This window comes from Oncorhynchus keta, chromosome 10 (assembly GCF_023373465.1).
Source record: "Oncorhynchus keta strain PuntledgeMale-10-30-2019 chromosome 10, Oket_V2, whole genome shotgun sequence".
In the NCBI taxonomy this organism is placed as follows: Eukaryota; Metazoa; Chordata; class Actinopteri; order Salmoniformes; family Salmonidae; genus Oncorhynchus; species Oncorhynchus keta.
Genome location: NC_068430.1, coordinates 80181797 through 80204669, shown reverse-complemented (window position 1 = coordinate 80204669; position 22873 = coordinate 80181797). Strand labels below are relative to the sequence as shown.

The following is a 22873-nucleotide window of genomic DNA, read 5'->3' as shown; positions in this document are numbered from 1 at the left end:
GGGTTGAGGAAGGGTGAATATGCAGTCAGAAAAACTCCTCTATTGGGTTGAGGAAGGGTGAATATGCAGGCAGAAAAACTCCTCTATTGGGTTGAGGAAGGGTGAATATGCAGTCAGAAAAACTCCTCTATTGGGTTGAGGAAGGGTGAATATGCAGTCAGAAAAACTCCTCTATTGGGTTGAGGAAGGGTGAATATGCAGTCAGAAAAACTCCTCTATTGGGTTGAGGAAGGGTGAATATGCAGTCAGAAAAACTCCTCTATTGGGTTGAATAAGGGTGAATATGCAGGCAGAAAAACTCCTCTATTGGGTTGAGGAAGGGTGAATATGCAGTCAGAAAAACTCCTATTGGGTTGAGGAAGGGTGAATATGCAGGCAGAAAAACTCCTCTATTGGGTTGAGGAAGGGTGAATATGCAGTCAGAAAAACTCCTATTGGGTTGAGGAAGGGTGAATATGCAGGCATCCTCTATTGGGTTGAGGAAGGGTGAATATGCAGAGAAAAACTCCTCTATTGGGTTGAGGAAGGGTGAATATGCAGGCAGAAAAACTCCTCTATTGGGTTGAGGAAGGGTGAATATGCAGTCAGAAAAACTCCTCTATTGGGTTGAGGAAGGGTGAATATGCAGGCAGAAAAACTCCTCTATTGGGTTGAGGAAGGGTGAATATGCAGTCAGAGAAACTCCTCTATTGGGTTGAGGAAGGGTGAATATGCAGTCAGAGAAACTCCTCTATTGGGTTGAGGAAGGGTGAATATGCAGGCAGAAAAACTCCTCTATTGGGTTGAGGAAGGGTGAATATGCAGGCAGAAAAACTCCTCTATTGGGTTGAGGAAGGGTGAATATGCAGTCAGAGAAACTCCTCTATTGGGTTGAGGAAGGGTGAATATGCAGGCAGAGAAACTCCTCTATTGGGTTGAGGAAGGGTGAATATGCAGTCAGAAAAACTCCTCTATTGGGTTGAGGAAGGGTGAATATGCAGTCAGAAAACTCCTCTATTGGGTTGAGGAAGGGTGAATATGCAGGAAAAACTCCTCTATTGGGTTGAGGAAGGGTGAATATGCAGTCAGAGAAACTCCTCTATTGGGTTGAGGAAGGGTGAATATGCAGGCAGAAAAACTCCTCTTGGGTTGAGGAAGGGTGAATATGCAGTCAGAAAAACTCCTCTATTGGGTTGAGGAAGGGTGAATATGCAGTCAGAAAAACTCCTCTATTGGGTTGAGGAAGGGTGAATATGCAGTCAGAAAAACTCCTCTATTGGGTTGAGGAAGGGTGAATATGCAGTCAGAAAAACTCCTCTATTGGGTTGAGGAAGGGTGAATATGCAGTCAGAAAAACTCCTCTATTGGATTGAGGAAGGGTGAATATGCAGTCAGAAAAACTCCTCTATTGGATTGAGGAAGGGTGAATATGCAGGCAGGTACAAAACCATACATAAATCTGTGATGTGCTGCAGACCAATCTGTGACAGCTGCAGAGTGGTGAAAAGCAACATTATCGCAAACTATGACAAAAACTTGTGGGTTTCTTACTGGCTCCTCCTGTTCTGCTGGCACTAGCTGAGCATAGAGCTGTTCTAGGAAAGCCTTTCTGTGTTGTATGGGCCAATGAGTGGTGTGTTGAGAAGCAAACCATCATTGGCCATTGCAGCACACATGGTGATATTTCCCCCCCTTTGGCCTGGAACCTCCACAGTGGCCCTTTGACCTATAACATTCCTTCCTCTGCGCCGTGTTTTGGCAAGGTTAAATCCAGCTTCATCGATAAATACAAATGAATGTGGTCTTTCCAGTGCTTCCACCTCCATTACTCTCTGAAAAACAGTAAGTGCACAGTTTTACTGTAGAAATGCTAGTGTTGTTTTTTTTTACTGTAAATATTTTGTATAGCTGTGTACGTAACCTCAGACGTCTTACCTGGACATATTGGTATCTTTGCTCTTTTACCCGTTCACTGTTTCTCTCGAACGGTACAGTGTATAACTGTTTCATTGTAACTTGGTGTTTCTTTAGGACTCGAGCAATAGCTGTTGTGCTGACAGAATTAACATTTTCAAATATATCATTATCAGCCAGCACTCTATCTTGAATCTCCCGCAGTTTTATTGCATTGTTGACAACAACCATGTCAACAATAGCATTTTCCTGCGCATCTGAAAATATGTTTCCTCTTCCCCCTGTTGGGGGCAGCCTTTGGGTCCTGTTGTAAAAATATATTTTACAGTCAAACTTACTGTAATATATATCTGTGTAGATATTCTATAATTGCAATACAAAATAGATTCCTGTAATGTTTTCATTTACTGTAAGGATGTAACTCTCACCTGTTTGCATGATGGAAAATTTGCATTACAGATGCCACTGTGGATCTTTGCAGATTGGGTTGCACCCTCAACCCTGCCTCTCTCAATGAGACCATGGTTCACGACATGGTCTATAAGTGTAGCCCTTATTTCATCTGAAATAACAGCTCTTTGTCTTCTTTGTCTTCCTCCACGCATCCACCCTCTCCCTGCCACCCTTCTCCCTCCACGAACCCATCTCCCTTGTTCCATTTCCAAAATGAGTCTTTCTGAGCTCTACCTATATATACTGTAATATATGTGTGTGTTCACTAACAAGTCTAAAACAAGACACCTGCTTAGCCTTTCAGCTGAAATTGCAATCAGCAGTGTTTGAAAGGCACAAGGCTGAAATCTATTCCGTTTTGAATGTGTGGTTCACAGTTTTGACAGCAGTGTGTTAGCATTTGAACAAAGTGCTGTAAATCCACAGTGTTGTGCAGGTTGTGGTTAAAGTCATGGGATAAGTGTGTAGAGTTTTGAAAACTGTGTTCAAGCAATGAAAAACAAACTAGAGTTTGGTCCACATGAACTGCTGCTGTGCAGACTGTAGTTAGAGTTCTGCACATGTGCCTCCAGTTGTGTCCACTGTCGTTTAGCAATCTGAAAACAACTGTAAATGGAAGATCCCTCACCTCCATATAGGGACCATTATTTCTCCTTCACAACAGGAACTACTTTCATGTTTAAATCATGTAGTTTTATATTCAAGGAATACTTTTAAGAAAAACGTTGACCCTGGACAGAATCTTCTAAAACTACAACCAGACGTAGTTTTCTATACATTTGTCATGAATGTATTATATTTGTGAACAGTGTTCTATAAACAGAATGTATTATATTTGTGAACAGTGTTCTATAAACAGAATGTATTATATTTGTGAACAGTGTTCTATAAACAGAATGTATTATATTTGTGAACAGTGTTCTATAAACAGAATGTATTATATTTGTGAACAGTGTTCTATACACAGAATGTATTATATTTGTGAACAGTGTTCTATAAACAGAATGTATTATATTTGTGAACAGTGTTCTATACACAGAATGTATTATATTTGTGAACAGTGTTCTATACACAGAATGTATTATATTTGTGAACAGTGTTCTATAAACAGAATGTATTATATTTGTGAACAGTGTTCTATAAACAGAATGTATTATATTTGTGAACAGTGTTCTATAAACAGAATGTATTATATTTGTGAACAGTGTTCTATAAACAGAATGTATTATATTTGTGAACAGTGTTCTATAAACAGAATGTATTATATTTGTGAACAGTGTTCTATAAACAGAATGTATTATATTTGTGAACAGTGTTCTATAAACAGAATGTATTATATTTCTGAACAGTGTTCTATAAACAGAATGTATTATATTTGTGAACAGTGTTCTATAAACAGAATGTATTATATTTGTGAACAGTGTTCTATAAACAGAATGTATTATATTTCTGAACAGTGTTCTATAAACAGAATGTATTATATTTGTGAACAGTGTTCTATAAACAGAATGTATTATATTTGTGAACAGTGTTCTATACACAGAATGCATTATATTTGTGAACAGTGTTCTATAAACAGAATGTATTATATTTGTGAACAGTGTTCTATACACAGAATGTATTATATTTGTGAACAGTGTTCTATAAACAGAATGTATTATATTTGTGAACAGTGTTCTATAAACAGAATGTATTATATTTGTGAACAGTGTTCTATAAACAGAATGTATTATATTTCTGAACAGTGTTCTATAAACAGAATGTATTATATTTGTGAACAGTGTTCTATAAACAGAATGTATTATATTTGTGAACAGTGTTCTATACACAGAATGCATTATATTTGTGAACAGTGTTCTATAAACAGAATGTATTATATTTGTGAACAGTGTTCTATACACAGAATGTATTATATTTGTGAACAGTGTTCTATACACAGAATGTATTATATTTGTGAACAGTGTTCTATACACAGAATGTATTATATTTGTGAACAGTGTTCTATACACAGAATGTATTATATTTGTGAACAGTGTTCTATACACAGAATGTATTATATTTGTGAACAGTGTTCTATAAACAGAATGTATTATATTTGTGAACAGTGTTCTATAAACAGAATGTATTATATTTGTGAACAGTGTTCTATACACAGAATGTATTATATTTGTGAACAGTGTTCTATAAACAGAATGTATTATATTTGTGAACAGTGTTCTATACACAGAATGTATTATATTTGTGAACAGTGTTCTATACACAGAATGTATTATATTTGTGAACAGTGTTCTATAAACAGAATGTATTATATTTGTGAACAGTGTTCTATAAACAGAATGTATTATATTTGTGAACAGTGTTCTATAAACAGAATGTATTATATTTGTGAACAGTGTTCTATACACAGAATGTATTATATTTGTGAACAGTGTTCTATAAACAGAATGTATTATATTTGTGAACAGTGTTCTATAAACAGAATGTATTATATTTGTGAACAGTGTTCTATACACAGAATGTATTATATTTGTGAACAGTGTTCTATACACAGAATGTATTATATTTGTGAACAGTGTTCTATACACAGAATGTATTATATTTGTGAACAGTGTTCTATAAACAGAATGTATTATATTTGTGAACAGTGTTCTATACACAGAATGTATTATATTTGTGAACAGTGTTCTATAAACAGAATGTATTTTCTACATGTATAACTTTCCTAGGTAAATAAAGTATGTTTCCTTCTAGATAAACGGATCCCTGTTTGTCTCTGTAGATGTAATGAAGGTGTTATGACAGTGTGATCTGGTATGAAGACGTCTCCTGGCTGGAGACGCGCTGGGGCCTCTTCGCTGCCTGTGTCTATGTGTTGCAGCCTGTGTCTGTGTGTTGCAGCCTGTGTCTATGTGTTGCAGCCTGTGTCTATGTGTTGCAGCCTGTATCTGTGTGTTGCAGCCTGTGTCTGTGTGTTGCAGCCTGTGTCTATGTGTTGCAGCCTGTGTCTATGTGTTGCGGCCTGTGTCTATGTGTTGCAGCCTGTGTCTATGTGTTGCAGCCTGTGTCTGTGTGTTGCAGCCAGTGTCTATGTGTTGCAGCCTGTGTCTATGTGTTGCAGCCTGTATCTGTGTGTTGCAGCCTGTGTCTGTGTGTTGCAGCCTGTGTCTATGTGTTGCAGCCTGTGTGTTGCAGCCTGTGTCTATGTGTTGCAGCCTGTGTGTTGCAGCCTGTGTCTATGTGTTGCAGCCTGTGTCTGTGTGTTGCAGCCTGTGTCTGTGTGTTGCAGCCTGTGTCTATGTGTTGCAGCCTGTGTCTGTGTGTTGCAGCCTGTGTCTGTGTGTTGCAGCCTGTGTCTATGTGTTGCAGCCTGTGTCTGTGTTGCAGCCTGTGTCTATGTGTTGCAGCCTGTGTCTATGTGTTGCAGCCTGTGTCTATGTGTTGCAGCCTGTATCTGTGTGTTGCAGCCTGTGTCTGTGTGTTGCAGCCTGTGTCTGTGTGTTGCAGCCTGTGTCTGTGTGTTGCAGCCTGTGTCTATGTGTTGCAGCCTGTGTCTGTGTTGCAGCCTGTGTCTATGTGTTGCAGCCTGTGTCTATGTGTTGCAGCCTGTGTCTGTGTTGCAGCCTGTGTCTATGTGTTGCAGCCTGTGTCTATGTGTTGCAGCCTGTGTCTATGTGTTGCAGCCTGTGTCTATGTGTTGCAGCCTGTGTCTGTGTGTTGCAGCCTGTGTCTGTGTGTTGCAGCCTGTGTCTGTGTGTTGCAGCCTGTGTCTATGTGTTGCAGCCTGTGTCTATGGGTTGCAGCCTGTGTCTGTGTTGCAGCCTGTGTCTATGTGTTGCAGCCTGTGTCTGTGTTGCAGCCTGTGTCTGTGTTGCAGCCTGTGTCTGTGTTGCAGCCTGTGTCTATGTGTTGCAGCCTGTGTCTATGTGTTGCAGCCTGTGTCTATGTGTTGCAGCCTGTGTCTGTGTTGCAGCCTGTGTCTGTGTGTTGCAGCCTGTGTCTGTGTGTTGCAGCCTGTGTCTGTGTGTTGCAGCCTGTGTCTATGTGTTGCAGCCTGTGTCTATGGGTTGCAGCCTGTGTCTGTGTTGCAGCCTGTGTCTATGTGTTGCAGCCTGTGTCTGTGTTGCAGCCTGTGTCTGTGTTGCAGCCTGTGTCTGTGTTGCAGCCTGTGTCTATGTGTTGCAGCCTGTGTCTATGTGTTGCAGCCTGTGTCTATGTGTTGCAGCCTGTGTCTGTGTTGCAGCCTGTGTCTATGTGTTGCAGCCTGTGTCTATGTGTTGCAGCCTGTGTCTATGTGTTGCAGCCTGTGTCTATGTGTTGCGGCCTGTGTCTATGTGTTGCGGCCTGTGTCTATGTGTTGCAGCCTGTGTCTATGTGTTGCAGCCTGTGTCTGTGTGTTGCAGCCTGTGTCTGTGTGTTGCAGCCTGTGTCTATGTGTTGCAGCCTGTGTCTGTGTTGCAGCCTGTGTCTGTGTTGCAGCCTGTGTCTATGTGTTGCAGCCTGTGTCTGTGTGTTGCAGCCTGTGTCTATGTGTTGCAGCCTGTGTCTGTGTTGCAGCCTGTGTCTGTGTTGCAGCCTGTGTCTATGTGTTGCAGCCTGTGTCTGTGTTGCAGCCTGTGTCTATGTGTTGCAGCCTGTGTCTATGTGTTGCAGCCTGTGTCTATGTGTTGCAGCCTGTGTCTATGTGTTGCAGCCTGTGTCTATGTGTTGCAGCCTGTGTCTGTGTGTTGCAGCCTGTGTCTGTGTGTTGCAGCCTGTGTCTGTGTGTTGCAGCCTGTGTCTATGTGTTGCAGCCTGTGTCTGTGTGTTGCAGCCTGTGTCTATGTGTTGCAGCCTGTGTCTGTGTTGCAGCCTGTGTCTATGTGTTGCAGCCTGTGTCTGTGTGTTGCAGCCTGTGTCTGTGTTGCAGCCTGTGTCTGTGTTGCAGCCTATGTCTATGTGTTGCAGCCTGTGTCTATGTGTTGCAGCCTGTGTCTATGTGTTGCAGCCTGTGTCTATGTGTTGCAGCCTGTGTCTATGTGTTGCAGCCTGTGTCTATGTGTTGCAGCCTGTGTCTATGTGTTGCAGCCTGTGTCTATGTGTTGCGGCCTGTGTCTATGTGTTGCAGCCTGTGTCTATGTGTTGCAGCCTGTGTCTGTGTGTTGCAGCCTGTGTCTGTGTGTTGCAGCCTGTGTCTATGTGTTGCAGCCTGTGTCTGTGTTGCAGCCTGTGTCTGTGTTGCAGCCTGTGTCTATGTGTTGCAGCCGGTGTCTGTGTGTTGCAGCCGGTTTACAGTTTGTGTACTTCGGAGTTTACAGTAGGTGTACTTTAGAGTTTACAGTAGGTGTACTTTAGAGTTTACAGTATGTGTACTAGAGTTTACAGTTGGTGTACTTTAGAGTTTACAGTTGGTGTACTTTAGAGTTTACAGTATGTGTACTAGAGTTTACAGTAGGTGTACTTTAGAGTTTACAGTTGGTGTACTTTAGAGTTTACAGTTGGTGTACTTTAGAGGTTACAGTTGGTGTATTTTAGAGTTTACAGTTGGTGTACTTTGGGGTTTACAGTAGGTGTACTTTAGAGTTTACAGTTGGTGTACTTTGGGGTTTACAGTCGGTGTACTTTAGAGTTTACAGTTTGTGTACTTTGGGGTTTACAGTAGGTGTACTTTAGAGTTTACAGTTGTTGTACTTTGGGGTTTACAGTAGGTGTACTTTAGAGTTTACAGTTGGTGTACTTTAGAGGTTACAGTTAGTGTATTTTAGAGTTTACAGTTGGTGTACTTTAGAGTTTACAGTTGGTGTACTTTGGGGTTTACAGTAGGTGTACTTTGGAGTTTACAGTTGGTGTACTTTAGAGGTTACAGTTGGTGTATTTTAGAGTTTACAGTTGGTGTACTTTAGAGTTTACAGTTTGTGTACTTTGGGGTTTACAGTAGGTGTACTTTAGAGTTTACAGTTGGTGTACTTTGGGGTTTACAGTAGGTGTACTTTAGAGTTTACAGTTGGTGTACTTTAGAGGTTACAGTTGGTGTATTCTAGAGTTTACAGTTAGTGTACTTTGGGGTTTACAGTAGGTGTATTTTTGTAGTTAAATTGATCTGATTATTTGTAGTATTGCAGGAAGTGTGCTATGGTGTGAGTCTTGGAGTTCGTCTTGGGAGTAGATTCCATGGGAGTCAGAACATGATCCTCCATGTTGTCACCTGCTGCATCCTCTCAGATGAGTTCTGTTTTCAGCCAGTCAGACTGGACTAATCAATCACTAATCAATCACTAACCAAACACCAGGGGTGGAAAGAGTATTGAAAAATTACTGATGTAAAAAGACGCTGTCATCCCCCTCATATTCTACAGACGCTGGCAAAGCAGCAAAGCTCTAGGTGAGATGCCTTCAATATCTCACACACACACACACACACACACACACACACACACACACACACACACACACACACACACACACACACACACACACACACACACACACACACACACACACACACACACACACACACACACACACACACTCACAGAGTTATAATATACAGTCTATTGTGTGTTTCACAGGGTCAATCTCTAGCAGGCCTATAACCTCGTCCCCCAGGATCAATAGAGAGACGACTGGTGGTGGAGATTATAGTAGATTTATTCCTCAGTACTGATAAAATTCTGTAGGGGGCGCTGTGGAGGTCGTTCTGTTGGTTTACTGAGATCTCAGTAGCTTGTCTGTTGAGTGATGACGTCATTCATTAAGGGGGAGTTGGGTTGAAGAGGAGGGATGTTTCTTCTGTTCAGAAACTCATCTGTAGAGTTGATCATTTACAAAGACTGTATTTGGACCAATTAAATGTCATAAAATATATTGATGGATACTTTATATTGTCATCATCTCAACAATGTGTTCCTTCTCTGCTGAAATAAACATGGTAACTTTAGAACAGAGAAGTTGACAGTTTTAACACTTAGTCACCACAGATAGCTGAGTTCTCTGGTGGTTTAGAAGTCTAACCTCCAGCCGGTTTGAACCAGTTTCACTCTGCAGCACATAAAGACCTGCAGACACTGAGGTCACTACATGGAAATCAACAGGATGTGTAGGCGAATGCCCACCCCTCTTCACAACAATCATTACTACCTCCATCATATCTCTGACATTGAGAGAAAGAGAGAGAGAGAGATAGAGAGAGAGAGAGAGAGAGAGAGAGAGACAGAGAGAGAGACAGAGAGAGAGAGAGAGAGAGAGAGAGAGAGAGAGAGAGAGAGAGAGAGAGAGAGAGAGAGAGAGAGAGAGAGAGAGAGAGAGAGAGAGAGAGAGAAGAAGAGAGAGAGAGAGAGAGAGAGAGAGAGAGAGAGAGAGAGAGAGAGAGAGAGAGAGAAGAAGAGAGAGTGAGAGAAAAGAAGAGAGAGAGAGAAGAAGAGAGAGGGAGAGAAAGGAAGAGAGAGAGAAGAAGAGAGAGAGGAGTCGGGGAAGAAAGAGCATTTCAGAAACACCCTGCTGTCAAATAGATGCATAGCTGACAGACAAGCTGTTGTGGACATGAACTAGCTGGTAGTATAGTAAAGTAACTTTAACAGTAAAGTAACTGTGGTAGTAAAGTAACTTCAACAGTAAAGTAACTGTGGTAGTAAAGTAACTTTAACAGTATAGTAACTGTGGTAGTAAAGTAACTTTAACAGTATAGTAACTGTGGTAGTAAAGTAACTTTAACAGTATAGTAACTGTGGTAGTAAAGTAACTTTAACAGTATAGTAATTGAGGAGTAACTGTCCAGAATGAAGATAATCCATGTTATCTCTTGCTGTCTCCTCTCAGGTGAGTTCTGTCTGTCTGTTTGTATGTCTGTATCAGTTTCTATACTACAGTCTGGATCATATAGTGCATAAGGATACTAAGGTAATACTCATACCAACCTCACTAACCATACTATTTGTGATGTAAATTGAGTATGTACTATGCTTATTGGTCATAGTATTGTAGCGACCCGCACAGACAGCTGTGTGTTATGTGTTAGGCTAGGAGGTGGTTGTGTTGTACTGACCAGTACCCGGTGTTCGCGGGGTCCGACCTGTCAATCAACCTGCTATCTGCCAATCACGGGAATGCCTGGAATGTTCTGATGCCGGGCATCCTGGTGGTTGGCGGAGTGGCGTGGAGGGGGGTTGGGCAGGGGGGTGGAGCATTGGAAGTTAAGACCAGGTTCAGCCTTTGTTCTCTCTCTCTTACGTCTGGGCTTCACAAGAGAAGGTCACGATTGGCTTGTGGGTTATCTGTCATCTATTTGGCGTGTGCTACGGCCCAAACAGTAGCCTGTGTAAAGTTGGTTTAATAAACCGTCAATTCGCAAACTCAAGCCTCTGTCTGGACAATTGTTCATTTATGATCTAGTCAGGTCATTACAGTATGAATATAGGTAGTATGCCAAAAGTTCCCGTATGTCGTGCTACATTCACCAAAATACGAAGTATATACGCAATGGACACTATTTCTGTACTTTTTGGGCCCATAATACAATTCTTCAGGAAATGGGCGTGGCTTCACCACCCTTTCGGATATGAAGAAAATGGCGGAAAGTATGCAGCCCAAGTGTGACGAGAGTGGATACAAATGAATTCCTTTAACTAAAATGACAAATGTTAAGAAATGTAATAAAGTAACAACTTTTCAAATAAGTTACATGTTATTTTGGCTGATAATTTGTTAGCTACGCTATCCTTACGAACCTCATAGCATATCATTACAGCAGTATGTACCGGTATGTTAGCTAGCTACCTAATGTTAGTTGGCTACTAATACATTTAACTTGCCAGGCAGTATATTAACTATATGCTATCTAACTAACTAGCCAGCGTTTATTGACTTGATTATTCAAGGCATTCTTAGCTTAGCTAAGTGCTATATAGTCATTGTGCATTCTCAATGTACATTGTTAATTTGGTGCGTTCCTAAATATCTACTCTGATTTCAGAGCAGTCTCGTCTGAGTGCCAGAGCGCAGAATAACTGGTGAATTTACAAACACTCAACATGGCAGGTGTCAGTAAACGTTGGGGAAAAAAAGTGCAATTAAAGTAGCACAGTTACAGTCACCAACGAAAATATGAAAACAGCCTAACGAGCTCTGCTAGGGCGAGTAATACGGTCAGAGTGATGTGTGGAAGTAGCTAGCCAATGTTAGCCTGTTAGCTTGGGTGCTTGACTGCAGTTGTGAAGTCAGAACGCTCGCATCAACCCTAATCCTCGACCAGTGTCCAGTGTGCCCGCTAAACGCTCTGAATTTACAAACAGTCAATCTGACAACGCTCTGAATTTACAAACAGTCAATCTGCTAAACGCTCTGAATTTACAAACAGTCAATCTGACAACGCTCTGAATTTACAAACAGTCAATCTGACAACGCTCTGAATTTACAAACAGTCAATCTGACAACGCTCTGAATTTACAAACAGTCAATCTGACAACGCTCTGAATTTACAAACAGTCAATCTGACAACGCTCTGAATTTACAAACAGTCAATCTGACAACGCTCTGAATTTACAAACAGTCAATCTGACAACGCTCTGAATTTACAAACAGTAAATCTGCCAACGCTCTGAATTTACAAACGCCCAGAGCGAACTCCAGATTGAATTTACGAACACACCCTTCGTAAAATGTCTAGCTAGTAATTAGTTATGCTAACAAGCTGGCAAGAGGTTGCATAGCAAACAGTATCAACTTCCGGAAGACAGGCATTGCCCGCTCACCTGAAAGGATTCCGTTAGTTTACAGTATACTAAAATGAACTAATAGTATATAGTATGTAGCATATACTCATTAAGTATGTAGTATACAGTATGCATATTCGAACACAGTTTAGCTAATCCCATGTGAATTAATTATAATGCCAATACTAGCCACACTGGTTAGCTAGCTTGAAGGAAATATTTCGTTTTGTGTGCATTGTGTCTGTGCACGTAGCTATATTGCCTTCAGAAAGCAGGCATACCCCTTGACTTTATCCACATTTTGTTGTGTTACAGACTGAAATCAAAATGGCTTGAATGAAAAAAAGCTCACCCATCTACATAACATGTTACATGTCCTCTTAACAACAAAGTGAAGACATGTTTTTAGATTTTTTTTGTCACTTCTATCGAAAATCAAATATAGAAATATCTAATTTAAAAGGTATTCACACTCCTGGGTAACTACATGTTATAATTATTTGCACATTATAATTGGAAATATTCTTCAAGTTCTGACAAGTTGGTCATTGATCATTGCTAGCAGTCATTCTCAAGTCTTGCCATATATTTTCAAGCTGATTCAACCCTTGTGTTGTCTTAACCTCATTGAAACTACCCCTAAACCTTAACCTCATTGAAACTATCCCTAAACCTTAACTTAATTGAAACTACCCCTAACCCTTTAACCTCATTGAAACTACCCCTAAACCTTAACCTCATTGAAACTACCCCTAAACCTTAACTTCATTGAAACTATCCCTAAACCTTAACTTAATTGAAACTATCCCTAAACCTTAACTTAATTGAAACTACCCCTAACCCTTTAACCTCATTGAAACTACCCCTAACCCTTTAACCTCATTGAAACTACCCCTAACCCTTAACCTCATTGAAACTATCCCTAAACCTTAACCTCATTGAAACTACCCCTAAACCTTAACTTCATTGAAACTATCCCTAAACCTTAACTTAATTGAAACTATCCCTAAACCTTAACTTAATTGAAACTACCCCTAACCCTTTAACCTCATTGAAACTACCCCTAACCCTTAACCTCATTGAAACTACCCCTAAACCTTAACTTCATTGAAACTACCCCTAAACCTTAACTTCATTGAAACTATCCCTAAACCTTAACTTAATTGAAACTACCCCTAACCGTTAACCTCATTGAAACTATCCCTAAACCTTAACTTCATTGAAACTACCCCTAAACCTTAACTTCATTGAAACTACCCCTAACCCTTAACCTCATTGAAACTACCCCTAAACCTTAACTTCATTGAAACTACCCCTAAACCTTAACTTCATTGAAACTATCCCTAAACCTTAACTTCATTGAAACTACCCCTAACCCTTAACCTCATTGAAACTACCCCTAACCGTTAACCTCATTGAAACTACCCCTAACCCTTTAACCTCATTGAAACTACCCCTAACCCTTAACCTCATTGAAACTACCCCTAACCCTTAACCTCATTGAAACTACCCCTAACCCTTAACCTCATTGAAACTACCCCTAACCCTTTAACCTCATTGAAACTACCCCTAACCCTTAACTTCATTGAAACTATCCCTAACCCTTAACCTCATTGAAACTACCCCTAACCCTTTAACCTCATTGAAACTACCCCTAACCCTTTAACCTCATTGAAACTACCCCTAACCCTTAACCTCATTGAAACTACCCCTAACCCTTAACCTCATTGAAACTACCCCTAACCCTTAACTTCATTGAAACTACCCCTAACCCTTAACCTCATTGAAACTATCCCTAACCCTTAACCTCATTGAAACTACCCCTAACCCTTTAACCTCATTGAAACTACCCCTAACCCTTAACCTCATTGAAACTACCCCTAACCCTTAACTTCATTGAAACTATCCCTAACCCTTTAACCTCATTGAAACTACCCCTAACCCTTAACTTCATTGAAACTATCCCTAACCCTTAACCTCATTGAAACTATCCCTAACCCTTAACTTCATTGAAACTATCCCTAACCCTTTAACCTCATTGAAACTACCCCTAACCCTTTAACCTCATTGAAACTACCCCTAACCCTTTAACCTCATTGAAACTACCCCTAAACCTTAACTTAATTGAAACTACCCCTAACCCTTTAACCTCATTGAAACTATCCCTAAACCTTAACTTAATTGAAACTACCCCTAACCGTTAACCTCATTGAAACTATCCCTAAACCTTAACTTCATTGAAACTACCCCTAACCGTTAACCTCATTGAAACTACCCCTAAACCTTAACTTCATTGAAACTACCCCTAAACCTTAACTTCATTGAAACTACCCCTAACCCTTAACCTCATTGAAACTACCCCTAAACCTTAACTTCATTGAAACTACCCCTAAACCTTAACTTCATTGAAACTATCCCTAAACCTTAACTTCATTGAAACTACCCCTAACCCTTAACCTCATTGGAACTACCCCTAACCGTTAACCTCATTGAAACTACCCCTAACCCTTTAACCTCATTGAAACTACCCCTAACCCTTAACCTCATTGAAACTACCCCTAACCCTTAACCTCATTGAAACTACCCCTAACCCTTAACCTCATTGAAACTACCCCTAACCCTTTAACCTCATTGAAACTACCCCTAACCCTTAACTTCATTGAAACTATCCCTAACCCTTAACCTCATTGAAACTACCCCTAACCCTTTAACCTCATTGAAACTACCCCTAACCCTTTAACCTCATTGAAACTACCCCTAACCCTTAACCTCATTGAAACTACCCCTAACCCTTAACCTCATTGAAACTACCCCTAACCCTTAACTTCATTGAAACTACCCCTAACCCTTAACCTCATTGAAACTATCCCTAACCCTTAACCTCATTGAAACTACCCCTAACCCTTTAACCTCATTGAAACTACCCCTAACCCTTAACCTCATTGAAACTACCCCTAACCCTTAACTTCATTGAAACTATCCCTAACCCTTTAACCTCATTGAAACTACCCCTAACCCTTAACCTCATTGAAACTACCCCTAACCCTTAACTTCATTGAAACTAGCCCTAACCCTTAACCTCACTGAAATGAACCCTTAACCTAATTTAAACTATCCATAACCATAACCCTAAACCTCACTGAAACGATACCTAATCCTTAACCGCATGGCCTTGGGAAGATGTTTTGGGTTGGGGTTGCTGGTTAACCTTTTTGTGAGATCATACAGGAGCATTAAAGGCCTAGTTCACTATTAAAAATATATTAATCAGGGGTGCTGCATCACCCTCAGCACCCCTACCTCCCACGGCTATACAAAAACAGAAATACTCATTATGAAAATTCCTAAAACATACAAGTGTTATACATCGGTTTAAAGATTAAGTTCTTGTTAATCCAACCACGGTGTCAGATTTCAAAAAGGCTTTACGGCGAAAGCGTACTATGCGATTATCTGAGAACTGCGCCCAGCAGACAAATCATTACAAACAGTTACCAGCCAAGTAGAGGAGTTACACAAGTCAGAAATAGCGATACAATTAATCACTTACCTTTGATGATCTTCATATGGTTGCACTCACAAGACTCCCATTTACTCAATAAATGTTTGTTTTGTTCGATAAAGTCCCTGTTTATGTCCAAAAACCTCAGTTTTGTATGCGCATTTTGTTCCTTAATCCACAGGCTCAAACGCAGTCACAACAGGCAAACAAAAAATCCAAATAGCATCCATAAAGTTCATAGAAACATGTCAAACGATGTTTATAATCAATCCTCAGGGTGTGTTTAGCCTAAATAATCAATAATATTTCAACCGGACAATAGCTTCTTCAATATAAAAGGTAAACAAGAAAGGCGCGCTCTCGGTCTTGTGCATGAAAAACCTCTGGGACACTGTAGGGTCCTCTCATTCAGAGTGGTCTTACTCCCCATTTATCAGAATACAAGCCTGAAACTATTTCTAAAGACTGTTGACATCTAGTGGAAGCCATAGGAAGTGCAATTTGATACTGTAATGGCATTCAATAGAAAACTGCAAACATAAAAAAATCCCACTTCCTGGATGCATATACTAGCTTCTGGGCCTGAGTATCAGGCAGTTTACTTTGGGCACGTTTTTCATCCGGAAGTGAAAATAGTGCCCCCTACCATAGTGAAGTGAATAAATGATATATCACAGGTCATCAGTTTTGACTGTACTGTGTGTTTCTGTTTGCAGCTCTGTGTGTTGTGCAGTCAGCTGGCATTAATGTGACGGGGGTCGTAAGAGGACAAATCAAAATCACCTGTTCTTATTCATGGGCAGAGGACAATGACAAATATTTCTGTAAGGAAAGCTGCTCCAAGAATGATATTCTCATTCAGAGCGATGGTAAGCAAAATTACAAAAAAAAAGACAGATTCTCCATCCTGAACACAATAAATGGAGTTTTCACTGTGACCATAACTAAACTGGAGAAGTCAGACTCTGGGAAATACTGGTGTGGAGTGAAGAGATTATTGAAGGACACCTATACTGAAGTCCATCTCAAAGTTACAGACGGTAAGTTCACTCTTGAATATGTCCGTAAACACACCAGCCACCTGGTCTGCGCTCTGAGGACACGTCTATGGATGCCGTCTGGGCCGGCAGCCTTGCGAGGGTTAACACGTTTAAATGTTTTACTCACGTTGGCCACGGTGAAGGAGAGCCCACAGGTTTTGGTAGCAGGCCGTGTCAGTGGCACTGTTTTGTCCTCAAACACAGTGCCACTGCTGCTATGGTGACCAGTGAGCTGAGATAAGGTGGGGCTTTACCTAGCAAAGACTTTCAGTGTTTCCCTAATGCTGCCATCAATCCACAGTTTCTGGTTAGGGAAGGTTTTAATAGTCACAATGGGTACAACGTCACCGATGCAATTACTAAGAAAATCACTCACCGAGTCAGTGCATACATCAATGTTGTTGTCTTAGGTTATATCCCAGTCCACATGATCGAAGCAATCTTGAAGCGTGGAATCCAATTGGTCGGACCAGCGTTGAACAGACCTGAGCACGGTCGTTTCCTGTTTTAGTTTCTGTCTATAGGCTGGGAGCAACAACAATGGAGTTATGGTCAGATTTGCCAACAGGAGGGTGGGGGGAGGGCTTTGTATGTGTCGCAGAAGTTAGAGTAGCAATGATCCAGAATGCTGCCAGCTCGAGTTGCGCATTTGATATGCTGATAAAATTTAGCGAGCCTTGTTTTCAGATTAGCTTTGTTAAAATCCCCAGCTACAACAAATGCAGCCTCATGATTTATGGTTTCCAGTTTACATAAAGTCCAGTGAAGTTCTTTCAGGGCCGTCGAGGTATCTGCTTGGGGAGGATATACACGGCTGTGAATTCTTTTGGTAGATAATGCGGTCGGCATTTGATTGTAAGAAATTCTAGGTCAGGTGTACAGAAGGACTTGAGTTCCTGTATGTTGTTATGATTACACCATGAGTCTTTAATCATAAGGCATACACCCCCGCCCTTCCTCTTACCAGACAGATGCTTGTTTCTGTCGGCGCGATACGTGAAGAAACCAGGTGGCTGTACCGACTCTGATAACTCGAATTTCGTCTACCTTTTTGTCAAGGGACTGGACATTGGCGAGTAGTATACTCGGGAGCGGAGAGCGATGTGCCCGCCTACGAAGCCTCACTCTGCTACATAGTCTACTACTGTAGACACCTCATAATGTACTGCACCATTAAACACTCTGCTACATAGTCTACTACTGTAGACAACTCATAATGTACTGCATCATTAACACTCTGCTACATAGTCTACTACTGTAGACACCTCATAATGTACTGCACCATTAAACACTCTGCTACATAGTCTACTACTGTAGACACCTCATAATGTACTGCACCATTAAACACTCTGCTACATAGTCTACTACTGTAGACACCTCATAATGTACTGCACCATTAAACACTCTGCTACATAGTCTACTACTGTAGACACCTCATAATGTACTGCATCATTAAACACTCTGCTACATAGTCTACTACTGTAGACAACTCATAATGTACTGCACCATTAAACACTCTGCTACATAGTCTACTACTGTAGACACCTCATAATGTACTGCACCATTAAACACTCTGCTACATAGTCTACTACTGTAGACACCTCATAATGTACTGCACCATTAAACACTCTGCTACATAGTCTACTACTGTAGACACCTCATAATGTACTGCACCATTAAACACTCTGCTACATAGTCTACTACTGTAGACACCTCATAATGTACTGCACCATTAAACACTCTGCTACATAGTCTACTACTGTAGACACCTCATAATGTACTGCACCATTAAACACTCTGCTACATAGTCTACTACTGTAGACACCTCATAATGTACTGCATCATTAAACACTCTGCTACATAGTCTACTACTGTAGACAACTCATAATGTACTGCACCATTAAACACTCTGCTACATAGTCTACTACTGTAGACACCTCATAATGTACTGCACCATTAAACACTCTGCTACATAGTCTACTACTGTAGACACCTCATAATGTACTGCACCATTAAACACTCTGCTACATAGTCTACTACTGTAGACACCTCATAATGTACTGCACCATTAAACACTCTGCTACATAGTCTACTACTGTAGACACCTCATAATGTACTGCACCATTAAACACTCTGCTACATAGTCTACTACTGTAGACACCTCATAATGTACTGCACCATTAAACACTCTGCTACATAGTCTACTACTGTAGACACCTCATAATGTACTGCACCATTAAACACTCTGCTACATAGTCTACTACTGTAGACACCTCATAATGTACTGCACCATTAAACACTCTGCTACATAGTCTACTACTGTAGACACCTCATAATGTACTGCACCATTAAACACTCTGCTACATAGTCTACTACTGTAGACACCTCATAATGAGAGAGAGAGAGATAGTGAAAGAGAGAGAGAGATAGTGAAAGAGAGAGAGAGATAGTGAAAGAGAGAGAGAGATAGTGAAAGAGAGAGAGAGATAGTGAGTGATGCAGAAATAGGGAAGTACAAATTGGTAAACTTGCAAAGAGAGAGAGAGAGAACATAAAGTACATGACGTTTGTATTTAAGTTCCTATAAGTAGAGAGAGAACAAAGTGAGTTGTAGACTTGGAAACACAGCATTATATCAGGATCTATAGACACCTGGAGAGAACACAGCATTATATCAGGACCTATAGACACCTGGAGAGAACACAGCATTATATCAGGACCTATAGACACCTGGAGAGAACACAGCATTATATCAGGACCTATAGACACCTGGAGAGAACACAGCATTATATCAGGACCTATAGACACCTGGAACAACCTGGAGAGAACACAGCATTATATCAGGACCTATGGACACCTGGAGAGAACACAACATTATATCAGGACCTATAGACACCTGGAACAACCTGGAGAGAACACAGCATTATATCAGGACCTATAGACACCTGGAGAGAACACAACATTATATCAGGACCTATAGACACCTGGAGAGAACACAACATTATATCAGGACCTATAGACACCTGGAGAGAACACAACATTATATCAGGACCTATAGACACCTGGAGAGAACACAACATTATATCAGGACCTATAGACACCTGGAGAGAACACAACATTATATCAGGACCTATAGACACCTGGAGAGAACACAACATTATATCAGGACCTATAGACACCTGGAGAGAACACAGCATTATATCAGGACCTATAGACACCTGGAGAGAACACAACATTATATCAGGACCTATAGACACCTGGAGAGAACACAACATTATATCAGGACCTATAGACACCTGGAGAGAACACAACATTATATCAGGACCTATAGACACCTGGAGAGAACACAACATTATATCAGGACCTATAGACACCTGGAGAGAACACAACATTATATCAGGACCTATAGACACCTGGAGAGAACACAACATTATATCAGGACCTATAGACACCTGGAGAGAACACAGCATTATATCAGGATATCATGGAACAGTGTCATGGAACAGTGTCGTGGAACAGTGTCATGGAACAGTGTCATGGAACAGTGTCGTGGAACAGTGTCGTGGAACAGTGTCATGGAACAGTGTCATGGAACAGTGTCATGGAACTGTCTCGTGGAACAGTGTCGTGAAACAGTCTCGTGGAACAGTGTCATGGAACAGTGTCATGGAACAGTCTCGTGGAACAGTGTCATGGAACAGTGTCATGGAACAGTGTCGTGGAACAGTGTCATGGAACAGTGTCATGGAACTGTCTCGTGGAACAGTGTCGTGGAACAGTCTCGTGGAACAGTGTCGTGGAACAGTGTCGTGGAACAGTCTCGTGGAACAGTGTCATGGAACAGTGTCGTGGAACAGTGTCATGGAACAGTGTCATGGAACAGTGTCATGGAACAGTCTCGTGGAACAGTGTCGTGGAACAGTCTCGTGGAACAGTGTCGTGGAACAGTGTCGTGGAACAGTGTCGTGGAACAGTCTCGTGGAACAGTGTCATGGAACAGTGTCATGGAACAGTGTCGTGGAACAGTGTCATGGAACTGTCTCGTGGAACAGTCTCGTGGAACAGTGTCATGGAACAGTGTCATGGAACAGTCTTGTGGAACAGTCTTGTGGAACAGTGTCATGGAACAGTGTCATGGAACAGTGTCATGGAACAGTGTCATGGAACAGTCTCGTGGAACAGTGTCATGGAACAGTGTCATGGAACAGTGTCATGGAACAGTGTCATGGAACTGTCTCGTGGAACAGTCTCGTGGAACAGTGTCATGGAACAGTGTCATGGAACAGTGTCATGGAACAGTGTCGTGGAACAGTCTCGTGGAACAGTGTCATGGAACAGTGTCATGGAACAGTGTCATGGAACAGTGTCATGGAACTGTCTCGTGGAACAGTCTCGTGGAACAGTGTCATGGAACAGTGTCATGGAACAGTGTCATGGAACAGTGTCATGGAACAGTGTCATGGAACAGTGTCGTGGAACAGTCTCGTGGAACAGTGTCATGGAACAGTGTCATGGAACAGTCTCGTGGAACAGTGTCATGGAACAGTGTCATGGAACAGTGTCGTGGAACAGTCTCGTGGAACAGTGTCATGGAACAGTGTCATGGAACAGTGTCATGGAACTGTCTCGTGGAACAGTCTCGTGGAACAGTGTCATGGAACAGTGTCATGGAACAGTGTCATGGAACAGTGTCATGGAACAGTGTCATGGAACATTGTCGTGGAACAGTCTCGTGGAACAGTCTCATGGAACAGTGTCATGGAACAGTGTCATGGAACAGTGTCATGGAACAGTCTCGTGGAACAGTCTCGTGGAACAGTGTCATGGAACTGTCTGAGAAACAACTCTTCCTTTTCTGATCTGTCTGATCAGATTTCCTCATCTGTTGTGTTTTACTTAGTGACGACATTCACCATCAGTACTCAATAACCACGGCAACAAGCCCAACCACCCAATAGATTATTATTATTGTTGTTGTTGTTGTTACTATTATTATGATAGTTATAATTATTATTACTATTGTTATTAATATTGTTATTTGGATGATGATGATGGTGATGATGATGGTGATGATGATGATGGTGATGATGATGGTGAAGGTAGTGATGATGGTGAAGTTGATGATGATGATGATGATGATGGTGATGGTAGTGATGATGGTGGTGACTGTACTAGTATAATGTGAAGTTTGGTGTAAAATAAATCTGTTATCATATACTGTGGTGGTTTAATGATGTGATTGTGTCTGAATTGTATATAGTGTTGTTTAAACTTCACTAAATAAAAAACACATCTGACTTCTCTAGACCGTTCCTCCTGACAACATAGATAATCTATTATGGGATGCAGGTAGCCCAGCAGTTAAGAGTGTTGGGCCAGTAACTGCAAGGTAGCTGGTTTGAATCCCTGAGGCGACGAGATGAAATAAGGCATTAAACCTAATTGCTCCTGTAAGTCTCTCTGGCTAAATGACGTACATGTATTATATTGACTAGATATTGGACTGTCTGCTCTAACAATGAGCACACACACGTCTGTAACAAGATCTGAAAAGGGTATGTACACACACACACACGTCTGTAACAAGATCTGAAGAGGGTATGTACACACACACACACGTCTGTAACAAGATCTGAAAAGGGTATGTACACACACACACACATGTCTGTAACAAGATCTGAAAAGGGTATGTACACACACACACACGTCTGTAACAAGATCTGAAGAGGGTATGTACACACACACACACATCTGTAACAAGATCTGAAGAGGGTATGTACACACACACACACGTCTGTAACAAGATCTGAAGAGGGTATGTACACACACACACACATCTGTAACAAGATCTGAAGAGGGTATGTACACACACACACACATCTGTAACAAGATCTGAAGAGTGTATGTACACACACACACACGTCTGTAACAAGATCTGAAGAGTGTATGTACACACATACACTCAGGGACAACAGGGACTATGTTGTCATGATTAGATGGCACTATGGCATTGAAGGCCAAGCTGTAGAGGCATTGAAAGCCAAGCTGTAGTCAATTAACAGTGATGGATTCTGGGTACTAACTCCTAAACTTGGGTTAATTATCAGGTGTCCTATTGAAATATTGAGTGCTTAGGTTTAGAGGGTCTACACCAAATTAATGGTTATCTGTAAGAGGAATGAATTAAACTTGGAATATCCTGAGTGTAAGGAAAGAGCTATGGATTAGTGTTGAAGGGGGTTGAGGTCAGGTCACGTTAAAGGAGAAAGAACAGTTTATGGTCAGTATCACTTAGTTTCCTG

The 22873-nt window shown here is 41.2% G+C and overlaps 1 protein-coding gene across 9 annotated transcripts; it reads right to left on the bottom strand.

Moving 5' to 3' along the window:
• Nucleotides 1–18803: 18803 nt before the first annotated feature.
• Nucleotides 18804–20041, bottom strand: LOC127932481 (uncharacterized). 9 transcript variants are annotated; one of them, XM_052528252.1, is made up of 3 exons: nt 19790–20041; nt 19478–19750; nt 18804–19379 (listed from the first exon to the last, which is right to left on the bottom strand). In XM_052528252.1, the coding sequence occupies exons 1-3, from the start codon at nt 20039–20041 to the stop codon at nt 18888–18890; spliced, it is 1017 nt and encodes a 338-aa protein (XP_052384212.1). In that variant the 3' UTR covers nt 18804–18887. The 9 variants fall into 9 exon arrangements, with proteins under 9 accessions (XP_052384212.1, XP_052384215.1, XP_052384218.1 ...); XM_052528255.1 differs by having other exon boundaries at nt 19829–20041; XM_052528258.1 differs by having other exon boundaries at nt 19868–20041.
• Nucleotides 20042–22873: the final 2832 nt, after the last annotated feature.